Raw genomic sequence first — 20,945 nt, 5'->3', positions numbered from 1 at the left:
ATATGAACCACAGATATAACCACAGATATAGACAGTTCAACTAGAAATGACAAAGTGAAAAATCCAACAAAGTTCACAGCGATTCTTTAAAACAACATCTCAACACTTCTGAATAACACAAATATACTTGAAAATACAATTCAACTTTATGGAGAGAATGTGTTTCACCTTGCAAAAACCAGTAGCCAGTATCTCTTATAGTGGAAGTGATACAGTGATACCAATTCCGTCAATATCTTCTATTTCTAAGGCACGTATCTGCAGATCAACAATCTTGGCCAAAGGAGCATATTTTTTACTTCTTCATTGTTAAAGGTTCTCTAGTGAAGAGAGAAATTAGTTGTGCAACCTGAGGTTTCCTAAAGCAATGCAAAGTTCTCAAACTCACTGTTTTATAAAGCTGAAACCAAGGGATATGGTACTTTTAATTTTTGTACAGACTCTGAATGGCTGGAGTTGTAAAAGACCTCTGCAGATCATCTGATCCAAGGCCTCTCATGCCTTCACTAGAGCATACTGCACAGGATCATGTCCAGGCAAGTTCTGAAGACCTCCAGAAAAGGCAACTCCTGGCTTGTTCCAGTACTCCATCACCTTCATAAGCTTTTCCTTATAATCCTAATTGAACTTACTGTGTTTGTGGACAACAACCACTATTGTCTCCCCATCTACACAGCCAGTCCTGTCATCATAGAAGGTTATCAGATTGCTTAAGCATGAATGCCCCTTGGAGAATTCGTGCTGGTTCTTCCTGGTCTCTTTTCTTCCACATGTTCAAAGATGTCATACAGAATAAGTTGTTTCATCAGCTTCCCAGGGACAAGAGGTGAAGCTGACTGGTCTTTCCTGGGTCGTTCTTCTTGCTCTTTTTAAAGACTCAAACAATGCTGGCTTTCCTTCAGTCCTTGGGCACCTCCTCAGTTTTCCATAACCTTTCAAAGACGATGGCGAGTAGCCTAGCAGTAACATCTGCCAGCATACTCAGCACTTGTAGCTGCATCCTATTGGTGTACATAGATACGTGAGAACCAGATTTGCTTAAATAATGCTAACCACAGGAAACTCTCTCCAGACTTCCTCTTTTGTCTCCCGAGTATGGGATTCCTGTGGGTTGATGGATTTAGCAGTAAAGACTGAAGCAAAGAAGGCATTCAGTAATTCTGCCTTTCCTGAACGCTTCATCACTAGGGCACCCATCCCATTCAGAAGTGGGTACACATTTTTTCCTAATCTTCCTTTTGCTACTGATGTAGCAGTAGCCCTTCTCACTGTTCCTGACTCCCCTTGCCAGATTTAATGCTAAGTTGGTCTTAGTCTTTCCCATCACATTTCCTGCATACTCTAACAATGTTCTTATATTCCTACAAAGTAGCCTGACCCTTTTCTCCCCACATACTTCTTTACTCTGAGTTTACCCAGGAGCTTCTTGCTCATCCATGCAAGTCTTCTGCCCACTTTGACTTCATACTCATAGGGATGCACCGGTCTAAAGCATAGAGAAAGTGATGCCTGAATATTAACCATATGTCCTGGAACACCTACCTTCTAGGGTTCTAAGCCCACAGGATTCCTCCAAGCTCAGGAAGAGACCAAAGTTTTATCACCTGAAGTCCAGGTTTTAAATGAATCCTACTTATTGCCCTGCTTCCTCCACACAGGATCCTGGACTCCACTCATCTCACAGTTACTGCAGCCAAGGCTGCCCTCAGCCTTCATATTTCCAATAAATGGTTCCAATAACTAGTATGGAGCTAAACATTGTACTAACCTTTTAATCACTTAAAAACACCACTTTGCCAAAACCAAAGTGAAACATAAAGCTAGCAATTAAAATTTTTTCGTTGTAAGAAAGGGGCGCCTCAGGCATTTAAACCCACCAGTTACAGGTCCAGCTTCTGTGATAGCTCCACTGTTGCCATTCAGCTCATGGGATCTAAGCTTATATGCAGCACAGCTTATCTCATCATCTCGGTGATTCTGGCTGCTGTCCTGGCTTTGCAAGGGCAGCTTATGTTTGTCACACAATGGTGTAAACTTGCAATTTCTAAATGAAAACACACTATTTTATTCTACTGGGGATTCTGCCCAAGGATAATGGAGAGATCAATGGATGCAAGAAAACAAGAGAAAACCTTTATTCATCATTATATTCAGTTACTGAACTTGCAGCTGGATCTCAGATTACACTCCAGGTTTATGACAGGTTCTTCTTCAACCTTCTTGCAAGTGTACAGCTTGCTTTTTAAAATATGAGCATATTTCTCTATTATAAAATGTAAAAATAAAAGCACTGTCTACTATCACTTCTGTAACTTGGTAGGTCAGAGTTACGTTTGGTATTACATCTTTCAGGGAAAACAGAGAAAACACACATGAACTGCAGTCAAAAAGAATCACTTATAAAGTGAAGAGACATTCATATCCCACATCAATTATTACAATCACAGAGCTGAGACAAACAATTTCTTATTCGTACACACAAAAAAGTAAAATTTATACATATACACAACCAGCTTAACAGATAAGCAAACCTGAAACCGTTTTATCCATGAACAGTAGAGAACAACTTCCCCTTAAGTATTTTGTGCATTCCTACCTCATTCAGAAGAATGAATACATTTTTTCTTACTGTCCTAAGGTGGAAACATTCAAATCTTTCCTTAAAGCAAAAATAACTGTGAACTAATGAACTAACAAATATTCACCTGAGATCACTTTGAAATATAGGACAAGATCAATAATGATAATATTATAGCTGAGTGCACAACAATTTATATCTTTTTTTTTTAAAGCAAAATAGCATTTGTATAGAACAGGTTTTGCTACAGAGAATTGCTGAAAACAGTGCAGGATGAGATACTATGAGGACCTCAACTAGCTTACTGTTCCACTTTCTTCAATTCAGCATTGACCTGTTTCCAACTTTCTGCAACATAAAAAGGGAGAGTGGAAGAAAGAATGAAAAATACATTAAAAAAATAAAGATTAAAAACATTTCTTCAATAACTCAGCTTAACTCATGATTATGTTAGTTTCTCTCAAGTCCAGAATAGCTTTATGGTAAGTCCTATAGGCAAATGAATTTCAATATAGGTCAAACAGAATAAATAAATAATAATAATAAAAACCAAACTAACAAAAACAACAACAAAATCCACAACTAAATACAATCTACGTGCATATCCAGCTCTGATTAATGGGAAGAATCATACCCAGAGGAAAAAACAAACAAAGTGAGCCAATGCTTCTATCTTTGTTTACATCTCAGTTATTTCTTTTTAGACTAATTATGTTGAATATACTTGGTAGCCAATAGTGACACGTTCAAAGAAGATGAGCTTGACTACTTTAAAGCATAACATAAGAACATTCATCCAAGCACTGAAAATGTCACAAGTGCAGTGGTAAACAGAGAATTATCATCAGTAAGTTCTACTGAGAAAAGCAAGATCAAAGCTAAAGGGCCTGTCCTGTACTATACAGTCTAAAGAAATAGAGCTATAATGAGGTAAGAAGGATGTGGGCAAGAATGAAAAGGAACATTATGTATACTTATTTTTTTTGGTGTCTTTATCTAAGACACATCAGTTCAGTATCTGTATGGAACAGATCATGGAATCATTAAACATTCTGTTCTCATTTGTCATCAAATAAGATTTATTAACCGTTTTTAACATGTGATATCTGAGAGGGAAGAATAAAATTAAAAATCACAGAAAAAAGTCATGCCATTTTTAGCACCTCATACCAGTATTTTATAGGTTATGGAAATGCATCATTCATACACAGTCTTAATCATTTGCTTAGTAATTAAGCGCAGCTGCTTAGTAACTATACCACATGAGTGGAATAAAATCACAGGAGGGAAAAACTGCATTCTGCTTACAGAAGTGCTTGGAAATACTGAAAAATGTTCACATACACATGGATGAGAGTACAACACCAGCCAGAACTCAGATTAATCTTAATTAATTTTCTCAACATGTTAAGATTTACACCCAGATTCTGCGTCGGTCAGGTGGCTCACAGAAAATCTGATCTCCAAACTGAAAAGGAGTTTATGGCTACCATCTCATAAGTGAAAGAAACAACCAGGCCTACAATAAACATCACTGCAGCAAACAACGCTACAATTACATAAAACTTTTTTTGTGTATCTATCACTACACATATTAAATCCAACCATTTATCTTGGGATACGTTTGTTACACAAGGCAACAAACAAAATTAATGAATCTTAAGATTCATTAAGACAAAATAAAAAGTCCTGTCAACACAGTGTACTCAAAATGATCCATATCTGCAGACTGAAGTAGCAAAAAAAACCAAACAAACAACAACAACAAAAAAAAAACCACCTAATTTTTGAATGTACTTGTTGTATCATCAAACACGAACAAATCTTGATTTTGTACAGCATCCTACCCATAAGCTGTACTCAAAACACTTGGTAGACTTTAATAACATAATTGCAGAGCTAAGTAGAAGAAAAGGAGAAAAGTGCTGCAGGCAAGGTAGAAAACATGAGCTCTCAGATGGGATTTGAAACAAAAGGGAGAATCAAGGTAACTTTGTCTCCTGTTCTAAGTAAAGAACAAATAAATGTCATGAAGCATTATCAAAACAATGCACTTTACCTCAATAGCATCATCCATTTCTGTGTTCTCATACAACTATTTTAGCTTGTTTCTGATTTAGGAAACTCTTTCTCTGGAGAGCTGTCATCACTGAGGTCACTGTAGCTTTCACTGTTAAAAGCAATACATAGTTGGAAAACACGTATAGCAATATATAGTTTGACTTCAAGCCCTCCCACAAAGACAATGTACATGACAAACACTTTCCTCAAATGTATCCCATTTCCAAAAAATTATTTTACACTAGTGCTCAATTCCAGTATTTTAGAATGTATTCCTTAACAGGAATCACCTTAAGATTGAAGTCTAGGAACCAACGAGAAACATATAAACAGGATATTCATATATGTGTGTTCATTCTACAGCTTGCTGGCGCCACACACATGCGATCATGATCAACAGCATGGAGAATAACAGGTATCCAGTGTTAGACTAAAAGGAATTTCTCCTTTAGAATAAAGAAAATTATATTTTAACCAAGAGAGAAGTTAGAAGATTTCTGAGTAAATACTATTATTTAAACATATTTTGATTCTCAATATTCTTGCATTTTCACCAATGATTACTCTGACATGTTTTCCGTACATTTTAACCCCTTCTGCTGTATCTTGAAAGAAGTAGATTCTTTTTTTACAGAACAAGCTACCATGCAAGTGATCATTTTATAAGTGGCTAGAACAAGGAAACAGTGAAGGACAGGAATCACCACAACGACTGGAAGAAAGAAGTGCCCACAAACCACATTCATAGCCAGCTGGACAGGATCTTGCAAAATCTATTCAGTGATATCTATCAGGTCTCAAGGTTTATCTTAACTCTATGCAAAATACACCTCTTCACAATAGTCTCCTGACTTAGCCTCCCCCCAAACCATGCTTCACCTCTACAGTTTGCTTTCCACATATGCAAATTTCTCAAGATCAGAATTCAGCAAAGGGAGCCTGGGGAACTAATGAGCATATGTGAACAGTAATAGTGCTGGCCAATTCTGTAACACTGCAGAGAGAAGCATATGGTTAACAGAATACAGGTGGGGGATCTCTAACCTCATTTGTATGGGAGCACAAGTACCAGCCTTGGGTAGCATGTCTGCTCCAACCACTGCACAGCTGCCTTGCCACATCGTGTTCTTATCACACAACATCATCCCTCAGCCAACAGGACCTCAGTCATATAACCCCCTACCTTCAGGTTTGGATCTCCCACTGGGCCATGAAGCACATAAGCAGTCTATGAACTACCAAGACACAGCCTTATCTGTTGATCTTCAGTAACTATAGTGATTCAAGGGGATCTATGTCATCCCATAGTTAGAGATCTTTGATGTAAACTATAATGAACTGCATAAATGAACTGCACTCAGTCATACCGGTGCTTATTAATGAGTACTGCTTTCTAGCCTGAAGTTCACTCTCTCTACTTTGCAAAAAGACAAAGATTAAGTCAGCTATTTTAACAGAGTGCAACAAGAAGAATGGAACCAACTGCCATCTCATTTAGTTTCTACCACTGACTGCTTGGAAAGAACCCCACAGTTACAGCAAATCACTGCAGCAATTTTTGTAAAAGACAAGGGAGGTATTCCAACTGCTCAAACAAGTATGAAGACTTTACCTGCATCATTCTGCCTTTTCTTTGCAAGACATTCATGTTGTTGATGCAACTCTCGTAAAGAGTGTGTCATATCAGGCTAACTACAAATGTTCTATTTGATCATTCCACCAGCTGGCAAACAATTACACAGTTCAAGTGAGGAAAGTGTTGTTAACAGTATGATCAAGCATGCCGGATGCACACACACAAACACAACATCACTGACACCGTACTTACTTCTTTCTGAAAGTACCCATGGAAACACATGGAATAAAAATTCGGTATTATTAAAACATGATTACATTTTCACATCAAAGCAAAACAGCAAAAATTGTCTACAGAACACAAAGTAAAATTGCTGATTGCAGATAGGCGTGCAGTTTCACCATAACTCTGGTTTAAACCCAAAACCTTCAGAGAAGAGTTCCAGTATATTTTATCTTTTATTGGCTCTGCTGCCTACTGGCATGACAAAAACACGTGTCAGAATTCCTGATATTGTTACTGGGCCCCTGGAAATCTAAGTAAAAATGCTTAAGCAGCTATAAAGTGAATGGAGAAGAGCCCAGGTTCATCCCTAGGAGAAAGACAGTATAGTACATTTGATTCCACATCCCAATGAAGGGCTCTGGTCACTATGTTCTTGACTATTTTGCAGTAGCACCCCACACTCTCTCCTGATTTAGAGTCCTGCTGGGTCTAAGTCAGTTTAATTTCTAACAGACAGACCACAGTGGTAAGGTAATGCAAATACCTACATAATGGTCAGCATGTGGGTTTCAGACTTAATAACTCCCATTTTCACAGTTTTCACTGTTTGAATCATTTCTCTAAGCATCTCCAGATAGCTGTGGCATTGTGTTAATAAGAACAACTTAGGCTCCCATACAGCCTGAACCCCCTCAAGAGATAAGCTGCAAACAGGCACACAGGAAATCTTGGCATATCTGGGCCTGTGAACTATATCCTCAAACCAATACTGATATCAGGTTCATAGGATTTATTGTGAACCATATTCAGCTGATGAGTAATCTGAAGAAAAACTCCAGACAATCGCTACCTCTCAAGAAGAAACATGTGCTTCTTTCCAGATTACACTGAGTTGCTACACAGATATTAAACACAAAAATCAAATGGATGTTTTGTGATCATATCTACTACTATTATGTGTGATGTATATACCTTACCTAAATTATCTGGCTATGAAAGTGGTGGGGTGAAAAATAAATAAGCCTGGCCCTGCTGGGCCTTATACTCCAGAATAAGAGAAAAACAGAACAAAACACCAAGTATGCAGCATCACTACATCTAGACAATCATTTCAGTCTTCTAAGACAGTCTGCTGAGTGTGAACAATAAAGGGTTGTGGTCACTTCAATCCTTCTTTAATCTAATATTACCAAATCCATGCTCATTTAAAAGGTTTTTGTTCTACAGACAGAAGTATCATCACATATTTGCTCTGCAGTCTAACACATGGAAGGAGATGAGATAAAAGCTCCAGTATGATATGGAAAGCAGCTGAAAGTTAGGGGCACAAGGGCTATCTATGGAGTGCTATAATACTTCACCTCAGCTACTAATCTCAGCTGCAAAACTACTAGAACTCAAGAGCAACTTTAAATGTCTATTTCTCACTAATCTGCTCATAAGCTCTGAACTGCCTGTTCTCCTTGTTTTTTTCACAGAACATGGGGAGCTGTAAAAATAAGTACTCCTTGTAGGTTTTATTTGTTCCACTTAGAAAATCTTTCAAACTCCTTTGAAAACTAAGTAGTTAACACAGTTTCAGAGGAGCATTTTTCATCTTTAAAAAATATAATTAACAAAAAAAATCATTTTCCAGAAATGTAAGCAATTTAAACATTTGTTACAGTAATGCTATCCCAGTAAAGGCAGGACTTAAGTGCATTTCTTCATCAATGTAAATTAAAGATAAATGTAATTAAATTTAGTATAGGCTGTGGATGTTCGAAATAAATAATTGTTAAAAGCTTTCTAGAACCTAGTAAAAATAAATCTATCGATTATTATTATTTACTTCACACACACACAAATCTGAATGACTATAACTATTAAAACTTGTTTTATGCAATGGTTATAATTGCAGTCACCTCTATTCCTCAATGTAAATTTTCAAGCTTTTGCCTCTATAGAACAGTACTATCCACCATCAGCATACGATTCTATGCTTCCATAAAACACAATTCAATTAAAGAATCCCTTCATCACATACCAAGTCTCCCCATTTCCAACATGCCAGAATTCTGCACTCACATAACCGGACACAGGATAAGGTTTTCATTAGGACACAAAATAACAAAACCTATGACCAAGAGGCCAGAACATATCTGGGTCAGATAAAAGTTCCCACTTACAGCTAAGTCTCACGCATGGGATTCCATTCATTCAGCATCAACAAATCTTCATCTAAGCTCGGTATCATCAAACTTCTTACCAGTCAATGGAAACAAGCACTTCTAGGGTATAATGCCTCTAAAGCACTCAACTATTAGGATAAGCTACTTGACTTCTTAAGAGTGCATATTCTCTAAGTGACTGTACAGAATGACTAGAGACAACCTGTTCAAAACTGTGTTTGATGTTTTGAGTGGGTTTTTCTTGGTGGATTCTTTTTTGTTTGCTTGGGTTTGCTTTAGATCTCTGTGGCAGTCAATAGTGTAACTATAACTCACATAGTCAGCACAGGGTGAGGTGCTCAGAACATTATCTCCTCAAATTTGATTCCAAGTCTTGTTATGACATGTCTTAGCTTTATTGTTCAGTGACATTATTACTATTATAAGGTCTAAGGGTATTAGAAATCCTTTCCACTCAGCAGGTGGAGAGCGGCTGTGCTGTACTGAGCAATTAAATTCCCTCCTGTAAGTTCTTCCTGTGTAAATGATCCTATTTTAGCCTTAAAGTGTTTTCCTTTTCCAGGCTCACTTTCTCTGGGCTAGGCTTTCTGTTTTATTTCTGCAGCCATTAAAACGTGACTGGGTAAGAATTTCATTTCATTATAAGTTAACGGAGTAGGCCAGAAAGCAAAACTGACTTGACTTTGCTTTACTAAAGTTTTTTGTTTTTTTTTTACTTCCTTCTGGTTGTAAAGTATGGATTAAACTGTAGCCCTCAAAGCCTCTGTAAATGAGGAAGAGAAAGAATACGCTGTTTATAGACACATTTACACCAGAGTTTATGCTGAGCGTATGCAGGAATAAATGTATTGATACATGAAGAATTGATTTCCTTTCCTGGTATTCAGAGTTGATGGACATAATACTTCTCCCTCCAATAACATGACTATGAAACTATAGGCAAATAAGTAGGAAAGATTACCTTGGAGACAATTTACATCCACGCTGCAAGTATGCATTAAGCGTTCCAGTTGCTGCAAGCAACAGCCCAAGGTATGGAGGTGAAGGTTTCATAGGTCTTGAGGAAAACTCTGGGTGGAATTGAACTCCCACAAAATATGGGTGATCTACAAGACAGATGTCATAAAGAAAATTAAAAGATCTAAGAAGAGGATACTGGAACAACTGTTGGAATAAAAGTTTCTTGAAGATATAACATAGTAGTCAAGAAACCAGATCAGCATGTGTGAATTTAAGGGTGGTAACCTCAACTTATTTTTTTTTTCCCCCTCCTATGGAAAGCAACTGACAATGGTGGCAAAGGGTTAGTAAATCAAATTAAGGAAAAATCATCCTGTGATTCAACCTTAGTGTGCCCAACAATGTAATTAAAAGATAGATTATAAATATGTACAGACACGTACAGGAGAAAATAATGCTATGTAGGCAACCATAATTTAGCCATTTCACATACTTTCTTCCTAGTGTTCTGGTATCCAAAATTTATATTTATGCTTGCATATGCTTGCATATTCAAAACATGCACGTACACACATCTAAAAGGAAACTAAAATAGTTCATAAAAGACTAGGCACAACAATACAGCAACTGTTTACACACTAAGAGATGAACACGGGAACAACATACACTTCAAACCAGAGAAAACATGTTTCAAACAATTTGGCTTGGAAGGGAACTGCTGGTTCAATAACTTCCATTTCTTGCTCTTGAATGAAACTACATCATGTAGTCTCAAATAGAAAGGTCAAAGGCCCTTGTAACGCCCCCTAGGATTTAGGATTAGTTAGGATAGTCTCTCCTTTTGATTAGAAACCTCTTCCTAATTCAGGAGCCATCTTTTTTTACAGCCAAATTATATCCATTTCCTACAGCGCACTTCTTTCCTGCTGTATGTGCTGTAATGAAGGAAGGCATTCATAATTTTTCATTATCATTTAGTGCCATTGATTACGCTAATCAATACATACTGGTTTGTCTTCAATCATCAGCTGTTTCTCCAGTCAAAGCATTTCATGAATACTGACTGCTTCTGCATCCCTCCTGTCTTTCTTGGAAGGATAAGGATGGAACAATATTTTTGTTCTCTTTCATGTTGTGTACCTGTGCCTTCTCTAAATATCAGTTTAAAGGAGCTAACATTAACCATATCTACTACCAGGACACAAGATGAAAGCAAGCACAGATCTTCTACAATTGGTCAATTTCCAAAACAATCCCAAACATTCAAGGAATAAGTGATAACAAGAAAGCAGGTGTTTTTATTCTCCGAAGATAAACAATATAAGTATACTGCTCTTTGCTCTGTTCCTATTCCATAAAAAAAGAAGCTGAGATCCTAAACTTATTCCCCTTTTTTTCCCCTTTTTTTTTTTTTTTTTTCTCTCTCTCTCTCTACTATACAATTTAGTTCTTTAAAGCAACAAAATAAGACAAAGCATCATATATTTCCTGTGGGGATGTTTTCCTAAAAGCATTGCCTCAGCTATCTAGTATACTGTTATTTCTGTGCTTCCGCTTCAGCCCACCCTCCTCTCTACGATGACTGCTCTTCTTTAGTAATCAGTCTCCTCGCAGCCCATTGTGAAATAATTTCAGGTTTTACTGCTGCTTTCATTCTTTTTACATCAACATGTAATTTAAAAATCCTGCCTGATTTATTTAATGATGCTCTTCATAAAAGTTGTTTCATGCAGGACAGATAAAACAGTCTCCCATACAGTCATCGGACTGCATAAGAAAATTAATCTATCAGGAACAAATTAAAGAATAAAATGTCAATTAACAGTTAATGAATTCATATGTACTTTTTGCTGAGTTGCTTAATATTACAAATAGATGTCTATATTCAAACCCTGGCTCAAAATGACAAGAATGTTCTTCAATATACTATGGAGCACAAAAAGAATTCTCAGAAACATCTTGTCAGAAATAGCACTCCATACAGTGCTAGTGTGGTCTTATTATAAATTTCTGAGCATGCTTATCTAGATGAGTGACATTTGAGTTCATTTTTAAAAAATGCTTCTTAGGTATTCAGGAGTCTGATACTCATTTAGCCAATGGTGTCTTAACAGTGGAGAATTACTCAATGGTTCAAGCAAAAGCAAAGAGACTGTCTCTATGATCTGAACTACGTAAACACTCAACTCCTTTTCATTTTGAAATCTTTAAGAAAATGCATAAGCCCTTTTATTTTTATGAATCTATTCTGTGAAACACAGGAGTTTGCGTTCTATATGATTTTCATACCCCATTCTTTTTCTGGTTCTAAATGGAGGGTAGCTGAAGGGGATGCAAATTGAGTTTGGAAGGTACTTCAGTCTCTAGTCCTACCTCCTGCTCAAAGCAGGGTCAACTTGAAAATTAAATCAGGGTACTGACAACTTCACTTAGTCAAGTTTAGAAGGTGTCTGTTTGCAAAGATGGGGATTTTGTGTTTGTACAGAGCTGTTTTCTAGTTTGGTTTTATTGCATGTATACAACTCAGACAAAATAAAACTGTTATTGAGATACTGACTATGAACATCTGAGGGTACTTAAGGCTAATGTAATCACAAAGCTGCTTTTCACCTTTAAAAGGCCAATGTGATCAAGGAGGTCCCTGATGGCTGGGAAAAGACAGTCATCAATCCCGTCTTCAAGAAAGACATGAATCATTAATCTGAAGATTAATTACAGTACAGTCAACCTCAACTTGGTTTATAGCAAGATTACAAAATAAAAGCTACTCCAATCCATTTTCTGACACACAAAGGACAGGAAAAGAACTAGAAACAATCACACTCTGGATGAGAGAAGAGCTGTAGCTTTCCTTTATCGTGACTTTAGCAAGGCTTTTAACATGGTTTCCTAGCAACCAAATTGGGAGCTATGGAAGGAATGGGTAAACTACAAAATATCTTAAAAATGGCTAGACTGTTGGGTTCAAAGAACAGCGGCAAGAAGAAGTCCAACCAGTTGCATATTTGGAGACAACCAAAACTTGACTGAATATGGCTCTCAGCAACCAGATCGAAGGCAGCTGTTTTGAACAGAGGGTTGGAATATCCCAAATCATTCTGTGATTCCACATAGCACTGGGCTTAAATTACAATACTTTGCCGAAACGGTATGTATCTCTGATAACTCGATTCAGGCAGAATTCCTGAGGAGAAGTGTAAGACAGCGGCTCTTAAAAGCCTCTGAATCTTAATTTATTGTTATACAGAAGTGGACTCAACTGTATTTCCTAACATTATCCTGGCTGTTTCAACAGCTCAGTACTGACCCATTTGCCATTTACCTACCCATAGTTTACAGAGTTTTAACAGATACAGAAAGTACTGCAGACGAGTGATACACTTACTCTCCAGTTCAATCATTTCCATTCTGTTTCCTTCTGTATCATGGCCAACAAATTTCAAACCTTTCTCTTCAAAGCAGTGAGTTAATTCTGGATTCACCTGAAATATTGAAAACACTGGTTGTAGTTCTATTTATTTTTTGATGCAATTTTCTTATACAACTTTTATTATGTATGGAAGAACAAAAATATTAGGAAGAAGAGCTGAGAACTTTTGCTTTCTTTGTTGATCCTCTGGTAGAAATGTTGAAAAAAATAGGCATGCTTACATTAACATGAGATGAGTCAGTAACTTAAAAACTTAATAGTAAACACAAACAAAAGATTAAAGCCAGGGTCCCTTTTGCTGACTATTATCCTGATCCTGAAAAGCAAGTATTACTCAGTTTTTAAATGGCCGGACATAGCAAGAGGAAGGCTGTTCAGTTCAATTGTCTGTGGCATAAACTGCCATTCAAAAAATCACCCATTCGCTCTAGAATGAACTGTTTCACCTCCTTAGTGATGTTCTACCTACTTCATTAATATTAAAACTGAACACCTTCAACACCACTGCACTCTCCTCTGAGCTTTCTAAGAAAACTTATCATTGTTTGAACCAGATTTTACCATGCATACATTTCACTGTTTAGGCCCCTTTAGAGATACTTGAGTGTCAAGTGCTTTCTGAACACAGCATGCCTAGATACCGTCAGTCTCCCTAGATAAAAGCATTTTGAGCATACAGAGGTGCTTTTGCTCAGATGTTCTCAAACACTGAAGAGGACCTATACCAGAGGCCTGTAGAATTGGGATAATTGCTAGGAAGTAAGTGATCTGGATTAAACTCTAAGTTATAGATACCTGAAGTCTGCCTATGTTTAGATTATGGAAGAAAACGCACTTTCTGAGCGTAATCTAAACATAGTCAGCCCAGGAGCAATACACTTAAAGATTATATAACTGTACCTTTCAAATACCTCATAGGAAGTCGTCAGGTAGTTGTTAAAAATACTCTAAGAAACAATCCTGTTAAGACAGTACACTATACTGTTCCCCTTTAACACTTGTAATGACATCTCTGCAATATTGCGCCCAGTTTCAGGCCCCTCAGCACAAGAAAGCTGTTAACAAAATATTGTGAAGTCCACAGGATGTCCACTGGGATGTTTAGGAGACTGAAGCACATATAATGCAGAAGAGACTGAAGGAGCTGTTTGCTCAACCCGGAAAAGGTAAAGTGTGGAGATGGTTGCTGACTTCGGCTAATGATATGGTATAAAGAAGTTGTAGCCAGACTCTGCTCAGAGGGGCAAAGCAGAAATGTGAGACATAAAAGACGCAAACCAACCAAGGAAGTTTCCTGATAGATATAAAGGAGACATAGCTCACAATAAATTGTTAAGCACTGGAACAAATTGTCCAAATATATTGAGCAATCTCACTCTGAACAGAATTTCAAAGCAAGACAGGACAAAACCTTAAGAAGTCTGATCTAATTTCAAAGTTAGCTCAGCTCTGAGCATCTACATAGCTGAACCAAAGCATGAAAGTTCCTTACAATCTAAATGACTATCTAAATATTAGTAAATCTTGTTCTATGGTTATGTAAAAAATCTCCCACTGGTTTTAACAAGAATCATGTCTACCAAGTGAAACACGGTTTGTTTAAGCTTTAAGATTTGAGCACAAAGTCCAGTAGCATTGCTTACCTCATATCGATGCCTGTGCCGTTCCTCCACAAACATTTCATCACCATAAAGTTTCCCTGAAAATACAACAAAAAACCTAATACTAATGCACTGCTCTAACGAATTACAAATATTGCTAATAATCTAAAACTGAAAAATTTTTCATGTGGAAAACATTTTAACAGGACACTTTTCATCTTACTCCAGCTTTCTGGTTTGTTTTTTTTTTGAATCTTTATTAGTTTCTTTTAATTTGCTGCTAAGTTTATTCAGGATTCATACTGAATATTCCTCAATTAGAAATACCTTATAAACTTCAGAGTCTAAATTGTAAATGCCTAAATAATAATGAAAACAGACATTTGAGTGAAAAACTAACATGAAATCCCTGCTGGTTTTACAACAATCATATGCAAAACGTGCAACAAAGGAAGTTCCACAGCCTTTTGCTAGCATCCATTCCACTTTAATAGATTACATTTGGCAGATGACATACTCCTTCTGACAAATAGAATATAGCATTTCTCTCTGGTTTCTGATCTTTTTAGAAAATGACTCTTGCAGCACTCTTGAATCCTCTACATCTCAAACCAACAAGAAACAAGCTTAAGGTATGCAGTAAGCCAGGATTTAATTACCTCTCTCATAGCCACAGCCCAAAATCTGCTTTATCTTATCATCATTAGGAGTATGTCTCATTTAGGGTGTTGGTACAAGAACAGAACTGCCAAAAATTACCTCCCAAGATTCTGAAGAGTGATAATACTGCAAATACTAAATACTAAAAGTAGATTTTTCATTAAATGTGCATGCATGCTACAGTTTGGTCTTCTGCTGAAGTAGATATAATTTCTAAAAACTCAAGAGGGATACTTTCTGTAAGTTCAATATTGTTAGATATGGTAATGTCTCAGATCAATTTTGGGGCAGGGTTGTACAGAAATTGTGCTCATATTCAGGAACAAGAAAATCTACATGGTTTTAGTCTTGCCTATATTAATGCTGTATAACAGAGTCCCAAATAGGCTAATAAAAGATCTAAATATTATTGCTTATTTCAAGCAGTGTAAAGTACTGGGTTCTAAAATCAGCTTTTCACTGAGACTTCAGATTTCTCTCATTTCATGGAAACAGGACCAGAATCAACAACAGCAAGGATGCTGCTTGCTTGAGGTCGTAATTCTTTAATAAAATCCTTTAAAAGCCTACACAAAAGGCAAGAGAAAGAACAAAATTGCAACTTACTTAAAATAGAGTTTTGTGTTTTGAAAACAGTCCTCCTCTTTCCTAGTCTCATTGTTCCGCCCATATCTCCAGGATTGTGTTCTGGCATGTCGATGACCTTTAGAGAAAAATTGTTTAAACGCTACTAAATCCAGCAAAGAAAAAGAACAGCACAATCACAAAACAGGCTTTGTAGATTTATAAGTAGTAATATCACCCAGTTCTCTGTCAAGCTTTTCCATCTCTTTGGTTTTCCTAATGCTTCATTCTCAGTGCATACTAGGCCCTTTATTATACTTTTCCTTATACTGTTCTTTATATCCTAAATTCTTTCTTATGCCAAGAGGCAGAAAAAGCTATCGTGTTAAGACAGTGGAACTCCTCTTTTTGAGAGGAGGAGGGCACAGGGCAGCAAGAAGACAACACTTATAGCAAGGCTATATAGCATCATAAAGAAGAGTACTAGAACCAGTGACTCCAGCATGCCCGTAACTTCAGACAATAGACATAAGTAACTTAACAGAGGGAGAAGATTAACAAAACTTCCCTCCTAAATCACCTTTACCAAATAAAGACTTGGTTGGCTGGTTTTATTGTTGGTTTTGTTTTTTCAGAACTACGTGGTAACAACACGAGAGGCAACTGGCACAAACAAATCCCCTCTGGATACTGGGCAGCACTTCTGTGCTGTGCAGGTGACAGAGCGCCACACAGGCTGCACAGGGGCTGTGGAGTTTCCTCCTTGGAGATCTCCAAGAGTCGCCTACGTGTTTGGTTTTGCTCAGTTTGAATCTTGATGAGTCTCACAATTGTGCTTAGAGAAAGTCTGTCTCAGAGAGGTAAAATTACTCATAACAGTAGAAACACATGAGCTGAAACAACAACCCGCATCCATGCATTCTCTGTGTACACTTAGTGAGAAACATAATTGATGAGGCAAGGTTCTAAAAATACAAATATTCACACATATGGACAATCTGGAATTGGATTTTTATTAACCTTAATTTGCCCTCTGGGAGCAATGAAAACAATTTCTGATGATACACTTCATAAAGTGAAGTTATTCAATTTACAAGAGATGGTGGAAAGTGCTTAGCCTTTGGCCTTGTGCCAACACATTTCAGCTGTGCAATTATCTCTGCATAACCTTATACCTTCAAAACGTTATTTATAAACTATATACTCATTACAAAATGTCATGAGCAGAAGCTGTGATCAAACCGGTAGGATATAACAAATCCAATAATTACCTCCCCAAAAAAACAAAGGCGAGGACTGTGCAATGTGTTCAGCTTAAAATATATATGTACACACACATAGACACAAAACAACACCAACTCAAGAAACACTCAAAAGTAATCCAGTAAACCCATGTTACTTCAGAAAGAATGAAACTAACTGGTTTCTTTCCATTTACTTAGAAATAAAGTTAGAACGTTTACAACAGCCTGTATATATACATCAAACATTGCCCTCTGAAATCACATACAAGTTTTCCAGCAGGTGGTTTCACACCTCTCCCTCCCCCCCATACACTTCACTTGCCTACAATCATAGTATAGAATTTTAAAGTTGCACTCTTGACTCTTGTCAAATGGATTTGCAATGGCCACAAGCAGCTAAAATATTTCAAATAGGTGCTTCTCTTCCAATCACAAAGGTTCCACTTCATTGGCTGTTTAATGAATAAAGTTGTCAAGAAGATAATAATGAGGTTTTCCCCTAGTTTCTCAGGACAATTTGGATTTCACTATTTCCTTGCTATTTATTATTTGCTGAGCTAAGATCTTCTATAAAAACACTATTAGAGTAACCCAACAAATAGAAGGAAGGATGGGGATACAGTGAGGGAGAAGGAAACGACTTGAAAGACATTGTTCAACTCAAACGCAGCAGCTAAAACACTGGCTCCAAATGAAGTCGATCTGCCTACGCAGGTCACAGGAGATTTCATTAAATCACTGTGCTTAAATGTGTTTTTCAGGAAAATTCAAAATCAGCCATTATCAAATGGCACAACACCAGGCTACAAAAGCACAGCTTTATCTGCTCTGCTGTCTTTCACCACGATTTGGATCAGAAGCTAACACAGGGCTACAAGCCCAACAAAAATTCCACCATAACACTTGAGCATTTCCCCCAGTTTGTCTTCTGGATCCTTCTCTCAACATCTGCAGTAGTGTGGTCAGCACCATATAATCAGCAGGGGATTTAACCATTAAAGATTGCATTAATATCCAGTAAGTTTTAATTGAGGTGCATAGAACTGTTCAGTCTTGTTTCAATCAATGGCAGATTTTCTGCCCATAAAAAAACTCTAATGAATTTCAATACCAAGCAGCTTACTCTGTGCATTCAGGTCTTGTTATAGATATGTTGCATTATAAACCAACTCTATTTTCCCCATTGTTTAATGTTTATGATAATATAAAAAGCTTCAGATATTAAGTTTTGTAGTCAGGTGAGAAAAGGAGTCCTCTATTAACAAAACGCCCACTCTGAAACAAGATCTTTCTTACTGATACGCTCCACGGCACTGCTCAACTTCAGCAGCTACCAGCACACAACCCTCAGTGTTTATACATTACGCGAGTTTGCAGTAACATCTGTGCAAGCAGCTTTCAAAGGAAAGGCGCCACTGATTCTCCACCACCCCGTAGCAGTAATAAGAATCAGAAAACCAATTCATATTATGGACAACTTTGCTCTATTTTACAGAATATATTTGAACAGATAAAAGACAAACCACCAAGTGGCTGTCACTTTGAACAACTGACTAGATTCTTCAAAGAGATTGTGCTTTCCTCCACAAAATAAATATTACTATGCATTAGCTCTTTGAAGAGTAAGGAAAGGCAAAGAACGAGGGGAACCACAAGCAACAATAAAGCATCAGTAGGGAGGGTCCAAGACAAGATAAAGTGTAAATCAGTCTTGTTTTTGTTTTTTAACCTAAGTCTCTGAAAACTGTTTATACTACAGGGATTTTACAGCTATCACATATTACACCTGACAGTCAACATCAAACAATGAATCACTAACACAACAAACCACATTGTAAATGTAAAACAGTCCAAGGGATATTAAATCACACAGCTGATGAATGGCAACTTTAACTATCCATGAAATAGATTTCTTCCAGAAATCTACCACTTGGGTTGTTTCATTGTCATTAGAAAACATATAAAAGTTAATGAGAAAAGCCCAGATGCTCAACATACAGGAGTCAAGGCTCTGAAAATGCAACAACAACTTGTATCACTTTATGAATGATTCCAGGACCATTAAGCTTTCTCTTGTTTTGTTTCAGGTCCTGCAATGTCAAAGAATCACTAAATCACAGAATGACCAAGGTTGGAAGGGACCTCAAGAATCATGAAGCTCCAACACCCCTGCCTGGCAGGGCCACCAAACTTTCATGTTTACTAGATCAGGATGCCCAGGGCCTCATCCAACCTGGCCTTGAACAGCTCCAGGGACGGGGCATCCACATCCCTGTACTTATTAAGTTTTAAACAAACAACAACAAAAAAATAGACACAATTTATAGAGAACCACTGCTGAGAGTTGCGAAAGCCAATGTTACGCTAGTCCTGGTACCAAAATCCTGTGACAAATCTAATTAGCTTACTAAGCACTCAGTTGAGTCCACTCTGCAAAACCACACACACACACACAAAACACCCAGTTCAAGTCAACCACTGTACCTTTAATTGAAGCAATCTGTTCTGATGTGCAAGTCTGTTTTCTTTTCAACTCTTCTCATATATTTAAGCTATAACTTTCTACAGGAGATAATAAAGGCTGAAGTAATTCTCAAACTCATTTACAGTACAGTTATGCTTCTTCCCAACTTCCAACCCCTTCTACTTTTGTTTTCATTGAATGGTTCAATGGTTTGGGTTGAAACGACCTCCAAGACCACCTGCATATACAGGTCCAACTCCCTGCTATGGGCAGGGCTGCCCCGGGCCCCATCCAACCTGGCCTTGAGCACACCCAGGGACAGGGCATCCACAACTTCCATGGGCAGCGTGTGCCCATACCTCACCACCTTCTGTTATATGGAAGAGATATCTAGTCCTCTGGAAAGCTCTCCAGCAATGAGTAATGGGATTTTCTTTCACACTCCCCATAAAGTGAACAGCAGCACTGCAGATTATTTCCCTGAGTTGTTATCCTCCTTAGGACATCCTCCTCTCTCATCCCAGCTGGAGAAGTCACAGAACTAAAGCAAACACTGCTTATCATATAAGTGTATTCATATACAAATATACATATAAATGTAATTAAGGCACTGACTTTAAATTCTGGGGTTTCCCAGTACTGTAACAAACAACAAAAAAACCAAACCAAGATGACAGAGTAAGGAGATAATTTCAAAGATACAAGTTTATGAATTAGATTATCCCACATAGAGCACTTTGTCATTACTGCCTATTCAACAACTATGCACAACTCATCAGTTTCAGAAAACCAAAAGGATTGATATATTAATTTCACAGCAAAGATTAATCATCCTAATTAAAGCTGCCAGCCACTTCAAGGATGCCTCAAGTCTCATGCTCTACATTACACAATTATTTCCTGCTTCCACCCAGAAAAGCTTTAACTGGACAAAGATCATCTTGTCTTGAAGAACCTTAATTCTAGCAGATGATTTCCAACCTGCAATCTAAAATCCTTTTACTTTAAGAAGAAGCCGTGATGTGCAGCATCCATGCTGTCATTCCTCGAATGTTCTGCCTCCTTCAAAACCTTGATAAACTTCACTACCCAAACTGTAATATAGTTCTGCACTCCTTGCATTAACTCTCCAGCCCTCAACTTCAAATGACAACAGTTTCTCAGAATTTGCTTTCCTAATCTGCATCTACACAAGGTATTTAAAGTCAAGTGCTGCATGATTTAAAAGAACAAGCTGCTTGATTCATGGAATCCATACCATCCACTTCAGGAGAGATAAAAGGTGACTCACTTCTGTCACAAGCTGCCTGTGAGTACATGACAGCACAGATGTACTTGTGCACTTTTTGTTTGCTAGAAGATCACAAAAACAATTACAAGCCTACATATTCATTTTTATACACAAACATAG

At 37.4% G+C, this 20,945-nt stretch overlaps 1 protein-coding gene across 1 annotated transcript in view; it reads right to left on the bottom strand.

Moving 5' to 3' along the window:
• Window positions 1–2,111: 2,111 nt before the first annotated feature.
• Window positions 2,112–20,945, bottom strand: part of CTPS2 (CTP synthase 2) — a 54,249-nt gene continuing 35,415 nt past the window's right edge. The window contains exons 14-19 of the mRNA XM_015885951.2: window positions 15,869–15,965; window positions 14,645–14,700; window positions 12,957–13,053; window positions 9,573–9,717; window positions 4,638–4,748; window positions 2,112–2,926 (exon numbers count right to left, since the gene is read on the bottom strand). Coding sequence (XP_015741437.1) covers window positions 4,679–4,748; window positions 9,573–9,717; window positions 12,957–13,053; window positions 14,645–14,700; window positions 15,869–15,965 — 465 coding nt within the window. The 3' untranslated portion in view covers window positions 2,112–2,926; window positions 4,638–4,678. The remainder of the gene's footprint in view (window positions 2,927–4,637; window positions 4,749–9,572; window positions 9,718–12,956; window positions 13,054–14,644; window positions 14,701–15,868; window positions 15,966–20,945) is intronic.

Source organism: Coturnix japonica, chromosome 1, assembly GCF_001577835.2.
Source record: "Coturnix japonica isolate 7356 chromosome 1, Coturnix japonica 2.1, whole genome shotgun sequence".
NCBI lineage: Eukaryota > Metazoa > Chordata > Aves > Galliformes > Phasianidae > Coturnix > Coturnix japonica.
This window is presented reverse-complemented; position numbering and strand designations above follow the sequence as displayed.